The sequence below is a fragment of the Coenobita brevimanus genome, chromosome 99, assembly GCF_032717465.1.
Source record: "Coenobita brevimanus isolate Jiangsu-jjx chromosome 99, ASM3271746v2, whole genome shotgun sequence".
Lineage (NCBI taxonomy): Eukaryota > Metazoa > Arthropoda > Malacostraca > Decapoda > Coenobitidae > Coenobita > Coenobita brevimanus.
In genome coordinates, this window is record NC_137052.1 from 16,785,258 (window position 1) to 16,802,757 (window position 17,500).

The 17,500-nt window shown below is 46.5% G+C and overlaps 1 protein-coding gene across 1 annotated transcript in view; it reads left to right on the forward strand.

The window, feature by feature from the left end:
* The window catches only part of Ptpmeg (protein tyrosine phosphatase Meg), a 422,625-nt gene that overhangs the window by 238,671 nt on the left and 166,454 nt on the right, over positions 1-17,500 (forward strand). Inside the window, exon 14 of the mRNA XM_080283952.1 lies at positions 1,224-1,236. Within this exon, the coding sequence (XP_080140078.1) occupies positions 1,224-1,236 (13 nt within the window). The remainder of the gene's footprint in view (positions 1-1,223; positions 1,237-17,500) is intronic.

Genomic DNA, 17,500 nt, shown 5'->3' on the forward strand with positions numbered 1-17,500 from the left:
TGTGTGTGTGTACCGGTAGTGCTAATCATCAGGTGTGCACGCTTACAGGTAAATTAATAACAGGAACCATGCTGGCCAGGTACGAAGGTCTGGCTGTGGTCTGATTGCAAACACTCTCGCCACGCCTCCCAGACCACACCCTAGTCTGAGTTAGGGACCTGGGATATTAAGCTGACGGTTGTGATATTAAGCTGTGGGGGGGCATGTTCCTTGAGTGCTATCCTTGTCAGTTACGCGAGTAGAAAGGGGGATGCCGCCCCCCACGGAGCGACTCGGCCCCCCACCCCAGCGCCCAGCAAGGGGGGTCCGACCAGCTCGCCCCCCTCCCCCCTCCACCCACATATACCGACCCCCGCCCACAGGGGTCCAGCAGCGCCCACCCCCACACGCCCACACCCCTCGCCCACCACCAACCCACACCGCCCACTACCCTTCGTACCCAAGTGGTGGTCATGGAAGGCTGGGGTGTGGGCGGCGGGCGAATAAGTGGTGTGGGAAGGCGGCATCGTGGGCGTGGGTGCCTCTCAGTGCCGCCGCCCGTGTGGAGGCCGCCCTCACCACCTGCTGGCCGCCCACACTCACGCCCATCCTCGCCTGCCTGCCCTGCTTCGCCCCCTCAGACTCCCTCAGGTAAGTAGCGACTCAAGAAAAAGGCGTGAGGATAGACAGATGTATCTATTGAAGGACGGTGAGGAATGACACATTTATCTATTACAGGACCGTGGGGATAGATAAACACATTTATCTATCAGGACGATGAGGATAGAAACATTTATCTATTACAGGGTTGGTGATATGTTTACCACCCAGCGTTGTAAATGGTTTCCTGACATACAGAAAACTATCAGGCTTGTCACTCAGTGTAAAGCCATCTTTATAGGAAAGAAGAGTGAGAAAAAATGACAGGAAAGATGGGAGAAATAGAAAGAGAGGAGGGCAGACACAGAAAAAGAATGATAAAGGTGAAGGAAGAAGCAGGTAGCGCTACATCAAGTGAGTGGACGATGGTCACGACAAAGGTTAATTTATGTTAGGGGGAGAGAGAGAGAGAGAGGAGTGAATACAGAGGGATTTAAGGGATAGAGAGACAGGTGTTTAAAGGTAGTTAGTGTTAGGTGTGGTTCAGGATGAGAAAGAACAGGTTTGGTTGATGACAGGTGTGTGAGAAGGTAATTTGGTGAGACAGGTGTGGAGAGTTGGGGGTGAGAGGCAGGTGTAGGGAGACAGGTGTGCAGTGTGTGTCATAGGGGGGTATTTGCGTAGGGAAGGTCAGCTGGTGTGGGGAGACAGACAGACAGGTATGTGGGGGAAGGTTAACAGGTGTGGAGAAACAGACAGGTGCGGGGAGACAGGTGTGTGGGGGAAGGTTAACAGGTGTGAGGAAACAGACAGGTGTGTGGGGGAAGGTTAGCAGGTGTGGTAGTGGTGTTGGTAGTACTGTTTTTTGGTGAGACCTTGGGCAGCGCTAGGAGGAAGAAGGGTGTGTGTGTGTGTGTGTGTGTGTGTGTGTGTGTGTGTGTGTGTGTGAGAGAGAGAGAGAGAGAGGTGACTGTAGGATCAATAAGTGTAGATATAATCAAACAAGGCAGGGTGTGGATATTTCTCCTACTTCATACTTCTGTTGCCTTGTTTCGTCCCACCTCACCCCATCCTTAGGTGGGAAAGAGAGTTAGGGTGATGATGATGATGATGATAATGGTGATGATGATGATAATGATAGTGATGATGATGATAGTGGTGATGATGATGATGATGATGATGATGATGATGGCACTTATAATACCGTACCAGTTTTTTTTTTCTCTAACTTTATGCATCTGTTTCTCTTGTTTATTGCAGTTATTTCTTTATTTAATTTCCTCGAAGTCACCACTATCACCACCATCACCACCACCGTCATCATTATTATCACCACCACCACCACCACCGTCATCATTATTATCACCACCACCACCGTCATCATTATTATCACCACCACCACCACCACCGTCATCATTATTATCACCACCACCACCACCACCGTCATCATTATTATCACCACCACCACCACCACCGTCATCATTATTATCATCACCACCACCACCACCACCACCACCACCACCAAGAAAGCAAAAAAGTGGAATTTAAGTATGAAAACAACAGAGACATTCACTCATCGTTACATCCACTGGAATCCTGGTGCTGTCATCGTACTGAAGGGGTTGGTAGCGGTGAGCATGGCAGATATGGCGGTAAAAGGCAGGTGTGTGGAAGGAGAGAGAGGGGGGGGAGGGGGTTTGGGAGAAGACAGGTGGGTGGGAAGAGAGACAGTTTGTGGGAGAGAGACAGGTGTGTGGGTAGAGAGACAAGTGTTTGGGGAGAGAGACAGGTGTGTGTTGGAGACAGGTGTGTGGGAAGACAGGTGCGTGACAGAGAGAGAGAGAGAGAGACCCATACAGGTAGGACTGCGTGTATTAGTGCTATTAGTCCAGTTCCGTCGGGTAGTAGTAGCAGTGTAAGGTATGCGACAGTGAAAGAGTGGGTGACCTTGAGTGAACCCAGCAAGGTAAGGTGTCCTGCCCTCCCTAGAACTGGACCAGACACACACACACACACACACACACACACACACACACACACACACACACACTCTCTCTCTCTCTCTCTCTCTCTCTCTGGTAAATCCTTCAGTATCATTATTTTTTCTCAACTCATTCTTCCTCTATATTTTCTTTACATTTTTCTTTACAGCTGTTCATTCCATTATTATTATGATTATTATTATTATTATTATTATTATTATAGTGATGGATGGATTTTGAAAGGTAATCTGTTTATGATAGTTTTAATTGCATGAAGAATTGATGAAGGTAAGTGAGGGAGGTGATGATGATGATGTGTGTGTGTGTGTGTGTGTGTGTAATATCCAATTAAGCTTTACCTGTGTGTACTAATCTCACCTTTTCTCCTCTGCAGGTAAGTATGCTGTGCTGATTGACGTAGGTGAGATGGGGGTAAGTACTGCTCTCTCTCTCTCTCTCTCTCTCTCTCTCTCTCTCTCTCTCTCTCTCTCTCTCTCAGTATATTTTTTTTTCATACGATTCAAGATATACTCTTGACATCCCGTTCTCTTTGACCGTTTCTGCCGCTTGCCCCACACCTTCGCATGTCACCACTTTAGCTCTAGTACCCACAGTCCCTTATAAAGAAATGCAGGGTGGGATTTTATTAGCATTTTTTTAAGTGGCTTGTTGGTGGGTGTTAGGGGTGACTGTTTGAGTGTAATTAGCGTAACTCAGTGTTCTCTTGGCCTGGATCGAACTAGCGTCGTTATAGATAAGGGGATTTAGACAACCGACCTCATTTCCTACTCCTACTATACCACCACCACTATCACTTCCACCACCACCACCACCACCATCGCTACTACCACCACCACCACCTCAACCACCACCACCACCACACCACTACCACCACCATCACCACCACCATCGCCACCACCACCATCACCTCCACCACCACCACCATCACCTCCACCACCACCACCATCACCTCCACCACCACCATCACCTCCACCACCATCACCACCACCACCATCACCACCACCACCACCACGGCTCACCCTCCACCCAGATTCACTTTCTGTTGTGTTTGTGAAGGACACTAACCCCGTCACACACACACACACACACACACACACACACACACACACACGTACATACATTCATACATACTTAAATACATACATACACTCACATACACACACAACATACATACATACATGCATACTCTCTCGCTCTCTCTCTCTCTCTCTCTCTCAATCTTCCTCCTCCTCCTCCTCCTCCTTTTACAGTATGACAAAAAGTTACTTTCAATTTCGCAGTACGTTTTTGTGACGTCTGTTGAAACCAGCGCCTCTTGTTGCACTCTCTCTCTCTCTCTCTCTCTCTCTCTCTCTCTCTCTCTCTCTCTCTCTCTCTCTCTCTCTCTCTCTCTCTCTCTCTCTCTCTCTCTCGTAGTAGTAGTAGTAGTAGTAATAGTAGTAGTAGTAATAGTAGCAGTACTGTGTGTGTGTGCGCGTGCGTGTACTAAACTCACGAGTGCAAGAACATCTCAAAATCACATCATCACAAAAAACAATGCCTAAAACAATAACAACAACAATAATAATAATAATAATAATAAGTGGAGGAAGAAGAAGAAGAAGAATAGTAGTAGTAGTAGTAGTAAAAATGATAATAATAACTAGTAATAATAATGTTACAACAACAATAATAATAATAATAATAGTTTCCTGAAATGCCAGACTCCACGCCACTTCTTACGTGCGTCGTGGCTCAGGTGAAAACATCTTAAAAGTCACCCAGAAGGCCAGGTGTGGACGACAGGTGTAAAGGGCACGATTAGACAGGAGGGAGGTGGGGAGAGGGAAGGGGAGGGTACGGAGAGAGGGGAAGGGGAGGGTACGGAGAGAGGGGAAGGGGAGGGTACGGAGAGAGGGGAAGGGGAGGGTACAGAGAGAGGGAAGGGGAGGGTACAGAGAGAGGGAAGGGGAGGGTACGGAGAGAGGGAAGGGGAGGGTAGGGAGAGAGGGAAGGGGAGGGTAGGGAGAGAGGGGAGGGGAGGGTACAGAGAGAGGGAAGGGGAGGGGAGGGAGAGAGGGAAGGGGAGGGTAGGGAGAGGAGTGGAGAGGAAGACATGGAGAGACGAGGGGAAGGTATGGAGAGGAGTACAAAGGAAAGCAAACAGCAACAGGTCTAATGGTCCTTCCGAGGCAACTTTCTACAGAGACTATCACTGTGATGTCTAAATTACAAGTTGAAGGTGAGTATAGTAAAGCAAGAAGGTATGGAGAGAAGAGGAGAGGGAAAGGGAGGGTATGGAGAGAGGAGGGAAGAGGGGAGGGTATGGAGAGAGGAGGGAAGAGGGGAGGGTATGGAGAGAGGAGGGAAGAGGGGAGGGTATGGAGAGAAGAGGAGAGGGGAGGGGAGGGTATGGAGAGAGGAAGGGATGGTATGTAGAGGATGGTATGGAGACACGAGGGGAGGGTATGGAGGGAGGAGGGGAAGGGAGAGAGGAGGGGAGAGGGAGAAGGTAGAAGGGAAACTGGATACAGAATGGAGAGTGGAAGGGAGAGAGAGGAGAGGAGAGTGGAAGGGAGAGAGAGGAGAGGAGAGTGGAAAGGAGAGAAAGGAAAGGAGAGTGGAAGGGAGAGAGAGGAGAGGAGAGTGGAAGGGAGAGAGAGGAAAGGAGAGTGGAAGGGAGAGAGAGGAGAGGAGAGTGGAAGGGAGAGAGAGGAAAGGAGAGAAAGGAAAGGAGAGTGGAAGGGAGAGAGAGGAGAGGAGAGTGGAAGGGAGAGAGAGGAAAGGAGAGTGGAAGGGAGAGAGAGGAGAGGAGAGTGGAAAGGAGAGAGAGGAGAGGAGAGTGGAAGGGAGAGAGAGGAAAGGAGAGTGGAAGGGAGAGAGAGGAGAGGAGAGTGGAAGGGAGAGAGAGGAGAGGAGAGTGGAAGGGAGAGAGAGGAAAGGAGAGTGGAAGGGAGAGAGAGGAGAGGAGAGTGGAAGGGAGAGAGAGGAGAGGAGAGTGGAAGGGAGAGAGAGGAAAGGAGAGTGGAAGGGAGAGAAAGGAAAGGAGAGTGGAAGGGAGAGAGAGGAAAGGAGAGTGGAAGGGAGAGAAAGGAAAGGAGAGTGGAAGGGAGAGAGAGGAGAGGAGAGTGGAAGGGAGAGAGAGGAGAGGAGAGGATAGTGGAAGGGAGGGAGAGAGAGGAGAGGAGAGTGGAAGGGAGAGAGAGGATAGGAGAGTGGAAGGGAGAGAAAGGAAAGGAGAGTGGAAGGGAGAGAGAGGAAAGGAGAGTGGAAGGGAGAGAAAGGAAAGGAGAGTGGAAGGGAGAGAGAGGAGAGGAGAGGATAGTTGAAGGGAGGGAGAGAGAGGAGGGAGGAGAGAGAAGAGAAGGGAGGGGAGGGGAGTGAAAGGATAAAACGAAGAAGAGAAGAGAAGAAGGGATGGGGTGGAAGAGGAGGAGGAGGAGGTAATAGGAAGGAGGAGGCGAGGAAGAAATACTGTAAAGAGGAATAGGAAGAAGTGGGGATGACATGAGAGAGAGAGAGAGAGAGAGGAAGGCGATGGGTAGAGAAAATAATAATAAAGAAAACGGAATAAAACACACACACACACACACACACACACACACACACACACACACACACACACACACACACACACACACACACACACACACACACACACACACGCACACCATCTATACTCCATTCATTCTAACTTGGCTCAAATTGCAGTCGGCATGGCACCTCCAGCATAAGGGCACAGTTGGACAGTGTTACGGCTCTACGCTTTAACATTTCTTCGTGACTAGCATACGTACGCCAAGTTAGAGTGAATGGAGTATAGTTGTTGAGCCTGAGTCTGTATCGTTATTGTTATTGTTGTTATTATTATTATTATTATTATTATTATTATTGTTATTATTATTATTAGTAGTAGTAGTAGTGGTGGTGGTGGTGGTGGTGGTAGCAGCAGTTGGAAAGAGAGAGAGAGAGAGAGAGAGAGAGAGAGAGAATGGAGAGTGCTTGGTATGTAACTGTTAGTGAAGGGGTGGTTGTGTGTGTGTGTGTGTGTGTGTGTGTGTGTGTGTGTTTTAATTTTGTTTTCAGAAGAAGGATTAGTAAAGCATTGAGAGAGAGAGAGAGAGAGAGAGAGAGAGAGAGTTATGGTAGTGAGATGAGGAATGGTTTTGTATGGTAGTGGGAAGAGAGATTATGGTAGTGAGGGGTAGGTATGGTAGGTAGCGGTGTGGTGGTGGTGGTAGTAGGGTGTGGTGGTGGTTGTGGTAGCGGCCATGAGCGTGTTCCGGGTGTGGTGGTGGTGGTGGTGGTAGTAGTAGGGCAACCACCACACTTTTTACCACACTTCCACCCAGTCCCCCTCCACCACCACACACACACACACACACACACACACACACACACACACACACACACACACACACACACACACACACACACACACACACACACACGTCTGTCCCTACCACTGTCTGGCTAGCTTCAGTGTGTGTGTGTGTGTGTGTGTGTGTGTGTGTGTGTGTGTGTGTGTGTGTGTGTGTGTGTGTAGGGGAAGGAAAGGAAATAGGTGACTGGGAGGGGAGAAGAAGAGAAAGAAGAGGGGAGGAGAGGAAGGAAGAAGAGTGGAGGAGGAGGGGAAGGGAAGACGTGAGGGAGGGGAGGGGAAGGAAGAGGAGAAGAGAGGAAGGAAAGAGGTGTACGGGAAGGAAAAGGAGGAGAAGGGGAAGGGCAAGGAGGGGAAGGAAAGAGGGGGGGGGAGAGGGAGGGGGAAGAAGGGAGGGGCCGGAAGTCAGTGCACCCGTCATCACCTTGACTCTCTCTCTCTCTCTCTCTCTCTCTCTCTCTCTCTCTCTCTCTCTCTCTCTTTTCTAGACTGCTTTTATTACTGTTACTATTGTCGTTATAATTATATTTTCCACTACTACTACAACTACTACCACCACCACTACCACTACTACTACAACTTCAACTACACTTAAGATTTGGCGTCTTGTTTTTTGTTTGCTTATTTGTTTGTTTCTTGGCGTCATTTTCAAACCCTCGGTGTTCCAATTAACCTTTTCAAGCCAGGCATCTTTTTTTAAATTGTTTTTTTGCTTAATTTGGTCCGGATTCTTGCCCTTTTGAACGTAAGAATATAAGAAGAGACAAGGATAGCAAAGAATGAGACAAGGATAGCAAAGAAGAGACATGGATAGGAAAGAATGAGACAAGGATATCAAAGAAGAGACAAGGACATCAAAGAAGAGACAAGGATAGCAAAGAATGAGACAAGGATAGCAGAGAAGAGACAAGGATAGCAAAGAAGGGACAAGGATAGCAAAGAAGAGACAAGGATAGCAAAGAATGAGACAAGGATAGCAAAGAAGAGACAAGGATGGCAAAAGAAGAACCCAAAGTTGTTCCCTAAAAAAAAAAAAATGCGTTTATTTCGTGATAGATAGATATGGATAGATAGATTTTTTTTTAATGCAAGGAAGAAGGAACCAAAGGCCAGAGCCCGCAAGATTGTTCCCTCCAAGAAAAAACAAAAACAAGATAACAGAGAGCCAGATTCAAGATGCGTTCATTTCGAGATGCCTGGACACACTGCTGTTAAAAGACTGGCGATCGTAGGTAGTTGGTAATATAGACAGAGGGAGACAGTTCCAGAGTTGACCCTTTGCATATATGAAGGACTGGGAGGAACGGTTAACTCTTGCATTAGAGAGCTGGACAGAAAAGTGATGAGAGTTTGTTGCTAGACGGGTGCTACGCGCCCGTCGTAGTGGTGGAGGGATGCAGGCAGACAGTTCAGAGCAGTGACCATTGAAGTAGCGATAGAAAAGAGATCAACTTACAACAGTGCGGCGAAGAGACGTAGGTTGAATGGAGCCAGTAAGAGGAGTGGAGTTCTATCTATCTATCGCCAGACGCCTTAATCCCGCAAGGGGTGGCCACAAACAAATCGCCTCCATGTCGCTCTGTCCCACGCCTTTTCACTGCCCTGCTCCCAGCTCACACCCCCCTCTCTCATATACCTCTCCACTCCATCCCTCCATCTCATCCTCGGCCTCCCCCTCCCTCTCCCTCCCTCCACCTCACATACACTCTCCTTGTCAGTCTCACACTTACCATCCTCTCCACATGGCCAAACCACCTTAATGTGTTTCTCCTAACGCTTCCTATCACATCCACATCCACATCCACACCACAACATTCCTTCATGTCTCTCCGTGTGACTTCACATGCTCTTCTCGAATAACTCATTTCCACTGCTCGCACTCATGACTTGTGTCCCTTCAGCAAGGTCCAAGCTTCACTGCCGTACGTCAGAGTTGGTATCACAATACTGTCATGTAGTAGCTTTTTCACTTCCATGCTCACTTCCCTGTTTCTTATCACAGCTTTCAAGGAACCAGCAACCTTTCTTCCCTGCTCTACCCTTTCAAGCACTTCACCCTTACTTCCATGCTTACTCATCACACTACCCAAGTACTTAAACGTACTCACATTTTCCATTTCCTCCTCATCCAGCCTCACAGTACATTCACTGACTTCACTTCTCTCGAAGACCATATCGTTACTCTTCCCTACATTCACCTTTAGATTCCGTTTCTTACACACTTTCCCAAACTCATCCACCAAGCCTTGCAGCTCCCCTTCGTCTTCACTCAACAACACAGTATCATCTGCAAACATTAGTACAGGGAGTTTCCAAACACTATCCTCTCTCACCAGGGCCACTCCAGCATCCACTTCCCTACCTTGTACCTCTTTTATAACCCCATCCATATACAGATTGAACAGCTATGGAGACAGGACACATCCTAGTTTCAATCCAACCCTTAGATAGAAAAATTCACTCAGTTCACCATCCACACACACTGCAGCCTTAGCACCATCATACATACTCTTCACAGCATTCAACAACTTTCCATCTACTCCATATATTCTTAATACTTTCCACAATCCTTGTCTATGGATTTCCCCAAATCCATGAAGGCCGCATACAACTTCTTTTCCTTCTCTAGAAGCTTTTCCACTAAAGGTCTAAGAATGAATATCTGATCTACACAACCTCTTCCCTTCCTAAATCCTCCCTGTTCTTCTCCAAAAGCCAGAAGCGTGGAGTTAATGAGACGAAAAAAGCCTTTGACTCCACCCTTTTGAGAAGAGCTGTATGTGGGGAGCCTCTCCATACATTTTTTTTTTTTTAAATAAATAACAACGGAGGAAGGAAAAACAAATGAGTAAAAAAGAAAATAATCCATACACCAGATTACTGGTGTCCTCTGTTCATAAAATATCTGTAACAGTTAGACTTGAACAGTTGTGGGTTGAAATTTGGAGGATAACAACTCTGGGGAAGCGAGTTCCAGAGAGATGCAGTTCGGGGAATGAAAGAATTCTGATAGGCAGAAGTTCTGCAATATGGTTGAGTGACATTCCAGTCATGAGCGCTACCAGATGCCCGTGTAGCACGAGGGAAGGCATGGAGAGGTGGCACCATGGACTTAACTTCGTCTGAGCATTTGCCAAAAAAATATCTGTATAATAATGCAAGGGAGGCAACATTCCTTCTTACTTGCAGGGGAGGTAGTTTATATGTAATGGCAGGGTTGTTAATGATTTTAACAACTTTATTCTGAATTTTGTCTAGTTGTCTTAATGCAACCTCTTCACAACCATCCCACAAGGGTGAGCAATATTCAAGCTGAGAGCGCACATGACTCTTATAAATTATAGCTAACTGCTCATCGGCGAAGAAGTTACGGACTCCGTACAATAATCTAAGTTTCTTTGAGGCGGTTTTAGCAAGCGATCTGACATGAGAGGTCCAGCTGAGGGCACTGTTAAGTGAGACACCAAGAATTTCAGTACTTTTGGAGATGGGAATATTAGTAGCACTGAAGGTAATGTATGAATCTGGCAATATCTGTCTATTAGTAAACTGTATATATTTAGTTTTACTAGCATTAAAAGAGACAAGGTTGTTTTGTCCCCATTCACTGATTGTAGATAGATCTTGATTTATGGAGATGGCTGTACTGAGTTGAGAGGTAGAGATATTAGACTTTGTAAATGGATGTCTGAGTGTGAATGAACTATGTAGTGTTGAGTCATCCGCATATGAGTGAATGGGATTGTGAGTGACAGATAAGAGATCATTAATATGAACCAGAAATAGGGTTGGTGCCAGAACTGATCCCTGCGGCACGCCGGCGTTAATTGAGTGGAAATTGGAATATACATCATCTACTTTTACTCTTATTTTCCTGTCACTATGATAAGAAGAAATCAAAGGAACAAAAGACGTTAGTCCATAGCAAGGGAGTTTGGACAGCAGGGAACGGTGCCATACTCTGTCGAAAGCTTTAGAGATATCAAGAGCTACTGCATGAGTTTCTCCAAAAAGATCAATTGATTGATGGATGGTATGAGTTAAGAGATTGAGTATGTCAATGGTGGATCTTTCGTGTTGAAAACCGTATTGTCTATCACTAATTTAAGTTGTTGGATTCAAGATGTTTAACAATATGCTTATTAATTAAAGTTCAAATACCTTACCAAGAGAAGATGTGACAGCTATTGGTCTGTAATTGGAGGGGTCAGACGAACTTCCTTTCTTCGGAACTGGGTGGATATTGGCTTCTTTCCATGAATTTGGGAATAAAGAAGTACGTATGCATAGTCTGAATAATTTAGCTAGGACAGAGGCAAGTTCAGGGGAACACTTTTTCAAAACAATTGGCGGAATTCCATCTGGGCCTGGAGCTTTGTTGGTAGGTAAATTGTCTAGGATGGATTTTACGTATCTTGTCTGTATTTTAAGTGGGACAGTTTCAGGAGAATCAAGTTCCAGTACTGAGACATTCTGGCTGGTATCATCTATGGTAGAGTTTTTGGCAAAGGCACTAGCAAAGATATCTGCTTTCCCACGTTGGTCATTTGTAATATTGCCGTCTGAAGATTTTAGTGGGGGAATGGAAGATGACTTGTTAAAGTTATTATTGAAAGAATTAAGAGTTGACCAGAATATTCTATTGTCATTAGGGTTGTTAAATAGTTTTGATGCTTGCTTTTGAAGAAAGTTTGATTTAGATAGATTTAATACAGCTTTTGCATGATTTCTAGCAATTTTAAATTGGGAGAGTGATTCAGATGTTTTTTATTTTAAGTAAGAGTTATATGCTAATGACTTTTGGGCTGTTGCTCTGGCACAATTGCCATCAAACCATTTTGGAGAGTTTGATCTTTTAGTGAATTGTTGACTTGGTATGAATAAATCCATACCAGCTAGTATTAAGTCGCAAATGTGGGACTGGGTAGAATTGGGATCACTAGAGAAGAAAGACTGCCATGGAACATCAGCAAGATAATTTCTAAATCCATCCCAGTCTGCCCTGTCAAAGTGCCATCGGGTCACCCTGACAGGTTCAGAATGGGGAGGTGTAGGAGGGTTAACTATTGAGGCTTTGATGAGATTGTGGTCAGAGGATCCAAGTGGTGACAGTACCTCTATTCTGTATTGATGTGGATTATTTGTCAAGAATAAATCCAAGAGATGGGCATTATGGTCAGGATTATCAGGTATTCTGGTTGGTTGCTTTACCAACTGGGTGAGATTAAACGATTCCGCAAACAGCTCGCATTCTAGACCAGCGTCGTCAGTCCGGGCAGAATGCAATAACCATTCAACATTGTGTATGTTAAAATCACCCAAAATGGTAATTTCATTGCCAAGGGCAAGGTCAAGGTTACTCAACTGAGTGGATATGGAATCAAATACACTGGGTTCCGAAGAAGCATTGGGGGAACGATAAATTACACAGATATATTTGGTAATGTTTTGGCAATTTAATTTATATAATGAGTAATCAAAATTGGATGAAGTGAAGTTTATAATAGTGTTAACTGCATATTGGGATTTGATATAACAACAGGTGCCGCCCTTGTTACGAAAGTTTGTAAGGAGATGGTAACCGGGAAAACAAAATGGAGATATATCGGTAGAGGGTGAGATTTGTGGTTCTGTGAGGAAAAGGGCCAAAGGGGATATGGACTGAAGGAAAAAATGAATCGAGTTTAAATTTGTGGTAAGGCCGCGGATGTTGGTAAAGAATAAGGCCGCACCGTCACCTCTTCGCCGACGAGCATTCCCGGAAATAGCAACAGTCGCTGCCGGCACAGTCGCTTGATGGCGACCGGGAGGACCCTGTGCCTCCAGCCCTACCCTGCCGGTGGTGGCAATCCGAGGTACCACCTCATTTGATTGTGAGATTGCAGCGGCCATTACTAAAGATGTGAATAGAAGGTGTGATATGTTATGCGCATGTAGTGTGGTGTAGACAGTTGAAGGTAGAGGTATTATGAGAGCATGCTGGCCTACTCTCTGTGTAAATGAATGCACTGAAAATGTTCAGAAAAGGGAGATGGTCAGGATCAAGTCCTGAGGGCTGGTGAAACGGGAGCTCCAGCTCTCCCTATCACCAGCTTGCCATCCACCTCGGGAGTACTGCCCTGTTCGACTGGTGCTACAGTCTACTCCACATGAGAGTCGTATCTACACAGGGGCAAATAAAACCCCTGTATAAAGGCAATAACTGTGCAGGGGGAAAGAAGGTACGGAGTAGAATATGATGCCTGTCTGTCATTTCCTGTCTGTCTGTATCTGTCCATCCCTCTCCGTCTGTCTGTCTCTCTGTTTATGTCTCTGTCACTATGTATTTATCAAGCTGTCTGTCTCTCCTGTCTGTCTGTGTATCTGTTCAGAAACTTCAGGGTGGATGTTAAAAGGAAAAATGAAAGTGTGGGGAAGACAGGAAGAGTGTGAGACGGAGGAGAGGAGGAGGAAGAAGGAATAGTTTAAGAGGAAGTGAAGGAAGGAAGAAGAGTGGGAGGAAGGAAGCAGGAAAGTGGGAGGAAGGAAGAAGGGAGGTGGGAGGAAGGAAGAAGAGAAGTAGGAAGAAGGAAGAGTGAAAGGAAGAAATATAGTGAGAGAGAGAGAGAGAGAGAGAGAGAGAGAGAGAGAGAGAGAGAGAGAGAGAGATGGGGGGAGGGGGGGTAGCCACGCGCGTGTTTAAATTCCGTGTCGGTTATGTGGTTAGGGGAGGAGGGGGAGGGAGGGAGGGGGAGGGGCAAGAGGGAGGGGGAGGAGCAAGAGGGAGGGGGAGGGGCAAGAGGGAGGGGGAGGAGCAAGAGGGAGAGGTAGGGAGGAGGTGGGGCGAGAGGAAGAGGTAGGGAGGGGGAGGGACAAGAGGGAGAGGAGAGGAGTAGGAGAAGAAGGATGGGGGTAGGGAGGGAGGGGAGGGAAAGGAAGAAGAAATGAGATAGATGAGAGAAGTGAGAGGAGAGAGAGAAAAGGGAGTGAGTGAGTGGAGGGAGGAGGGGGAGGGTAAAGCGGAAGAAAGAATGGAAATAGAGGAGAGAGAGAGAGAGAGAGAGAGAGAGAGGAAAGAGGGATGTAGATATGAAGGAAGCAAAAAAAAAAAAAAAAAAAAAAAAATCACCTCCCAAACTCAGAATATAAAAATAAAATATAAAATGAACGAATGATTTTGGAGGCTGAGTTTCCTGTCTCCTCAAACACCCGTCAACAACCTCCTTATCCACGGACAGGAGGGTGGTGGACGGGAAGATGGGAAGTTTCAGCCTGCAGTCCACTGGGTTCACGTTCAGATGAGCCTGGGGGACTACTACTACTACTACTACTACTACTACTACTACTACTACTACTACTACTACTACTACTACTACTACCACCACCACCACCACCACCACCACTACTACTACTACAACTTTTACCACTGCTACTCCTTTTCACAGCACTTCTTCGTGACTAGCAGCATATTCTAGGCTACTTCTACAACTCAGGATGGAGAGATGGCAATTTTGGGCCAGGTTAGAGTGAAAGGAGTATAGGAGGTGAAGATAACAGCAAGAATTACGGTTTTTTAAAATTAGGTACTCGGAGTGAAGAGGTAGATTGAAGAGGAATTCTATAGTATTTTCACTCGTACTTGGCCCAAAATATTCATCTCGCCATCTTGAATCCTGAGGTGTAGTAAGATTGGGACTAGAATATGGTGCTAGTCACAAAGAAGTGCTAAAAAATATATAGAGAGAGAGACCCGTAGTATTGTACAGTACATATGCAGAGAGGCGGTACAAAGGAAGGAGGAAAGAAGAAGAGGAGAAGGAAAGAGAGGAGAGAGGAAGAGAAGGAAAGAGAGGAAGAGGAGATAGGAGGAAGAGAAGGAAAGAGAGGAAGAGGAGATAGGAGGAAGAGAAGGAAAGAGAGGAAGAGGAGATAGGAGGAAGAGAAGGAAAGAGAGGAGAGGGGAAGAAGAGAAGGAAAGAGAGGAAGAGGAGAAGGAAAGAGGAGATAGGAGGAAGAGAAGGAAAGAGAGGAAGAAGAGAAGGAAAGGAGAGAGGAAGAAGAGAAGGAAAGAGAGGAGACAGGAAGAGGAGAAGGAAAGAGGAGAGAGGAAGACAAGGAAAGATAGGAGAGGAAGAAGAGAAGGAAAGAGGAAGAAGAGAAGGAAGGAAAGGAGAGAGGAAGAAGAGAAAGGAAGAGCATGAATAAGGAGAGGAAGAAGAGAAGGAAAGAGAGGAGAGGAAGAAGAGAAGGAAAGAGAGGAGAAGAAGAGAAGGAAAGAGGAGAGGAAGAAGAGAAGGAAAATGAAGAGAAAGAAAAGAGAGGAGAGAGAACAAAGAAAAGGAAAGAAGAGAGAGGAAGAGAAGGAAAGAGAGGAAGAAGAGAAGGAAAGAGGAGAGAGAGGTAGAATATGGAGATGATGGATGGATGGATTGAGAGATAGATAGATAGGTAGATAGATAGATAAGTAGGTAGACGGAAGGATTGATTGGTAGATATATACATACGTACATACATATATACATACATACATGAGAGAGAGAGAGAAAGGGGGTCATAAGGACAAGTGGAAGGGAGGGGGAGATGGGGAAGAAAGTTAGAGGGAGAAAGGGGGAGGAATGAGGGGCAGGATCAGGAGAGTGAGCCGGGGGTGGGGGGAAGAGGATGAGGAAGAGGGGGAGGAAGGGTTAGGGAGAGGAGGGGGGGAGAGGGAGAGAGTTAGGAAGAGGTAGCGAGGGAGGGAATGGAGGAGAATGGGGAGAAAGGGAAGAGAGTTGAGGGAGGGAGGAATAGAGTTCAGGCGGGGAGGGAGGGAAATGGGGTGGGGGTGGAGGAGGGGAGACAAGGTGCCGTCTGGGAGTCAACCATTCATTCAGCGTAGGGGAGGAGAGGGGAGGGAGAGGAAGACAGGGAGGGGAGGGGAGGAGAGGAGAGGGGAGGGAGAGGAAGACAGGGAGGGGAGGGAGAGGAAGAGAGGGAGGGGAGGGGAGGGAGATGGACAGAGGGAGGGAAGGGGGTGAGGTTTTGAATTAGGTGTGTGTGTGTGTGTGTGTGTGTGTGTGTGTGTGTGTGTGTGTGTGTGTGTGTGTGCGCGCGCACTAAAAAACCTAAGGACAGGTCATTGGTTGTCAGATAGAGAGAGAGAGAGAGAAAAGTGAACTGTTGATTGATTGATTGATAATTTTATTGAGATAAGAATACAATTACAATGCTATTTACATTATCTCAAGGGATGGGGGTACATACGCAGCCTCCACCCCGTCTGCCTTATTAAATTATAATTAGTTCAACACACACTACTTAATTCTTATTATTTGTTCATTTTGCGTTTGCACTAGTAATTGTTACATTGATTTACACGATCCTGCCCGTAGGCAAAGACTGGTTTTACCACATACATTACAATTTGGTGATATTATCAGTCGGCCAATATAATTATATAGACAGCAAAATGCTGGTGTTTGCCGTCATTGATGCCGGGACACACGTACACCTGTAAATACAAACATGTTATATCACAACCATATGGTACACACTTATACAATGTATTTTAGTTGTTTGCAGTCTTTCAGGATGCTGTATATTTTGCTATTATTAAACATCCATATAATCTGTTTTGTCACCTCGTTTACTTTGCTGTTCCTGTACTTGTCTTGCATTTTACAATGTAACATAGAGTGTTGCAGCGTTGCAGATCTTGGCCTGCCACACAACCTGCATTGTGAGAGAGAGAGAGAGAGAGAGGAAGAGTGGGGGAAGGAAAAGGGGAGATGGAGGGAAGGAATGGAGGAATGAGAGAGGGGGGAGAGGGGGAGAAAGTGGAGGAAGAGGGTGGAGGAACATAGAGAGAAGAGAAGGAAAGGGGGGTAGGGGAGGAAGAGTTGGTGAGGGAGGGAGGGAAGAGTAGAGGAGGAGGGGAGAGGAGAAGAGGGGAGGGAGGGAGGCATGGGTGTTGCGAAGGAGAGGGAGGGAAGGGGAGAGAGAAGGCGGGGGAGGAGAAGGGAGGGTGTGTTTCCTAAGGCGAGGGGAGGGGAGGGTTGGGTTCAGTACACTCACAAGTCGCCAACACACACACACACACACACACCATGTCTCTTCTTCATAGTTCCTTATCCCTAGTTCCTTCTCTTCCTCTCTTCTCTCTTCCCTCTCCTCTTCCTCTCTCTTTCCTTCTGCTCCTCTCTCCTCTCTTTCCTTCTCTTACTCTCTCCTCACTTTCTTTGTCTCTTCCTCTCGCCTCTCTTTCCTTCTCTTCCTCTCGCCTCTCTTTCCTTCTCCTCTTCCTTTCGCCTCTCTTTCCTTCTCCTCTTCCTTTCGCCTCTCTTTCCTTCTCCTCTTCCTGTCTCCTCTCTTTCCTTCTTCTCTTTCTTTCTCTACTCTTTCCTTCTCCTCTTCCTCTCTCCTCTCTTTCCTTCTCCTCTTCCTGTCTTCTTTCTTTCCTTCTTTTCCTGTCTCCTCTCATTCCTTCTTGTCTTCCTCTCTCCTCTCTTTCCTTCTCCTCCTCTCTCCTCTCTTTCCTTCTCCTCTTCATCTCTCCTCTCTTTCCTTCTCCTCTTCATCTCTCCTCTCTTTCCTTCTCCTC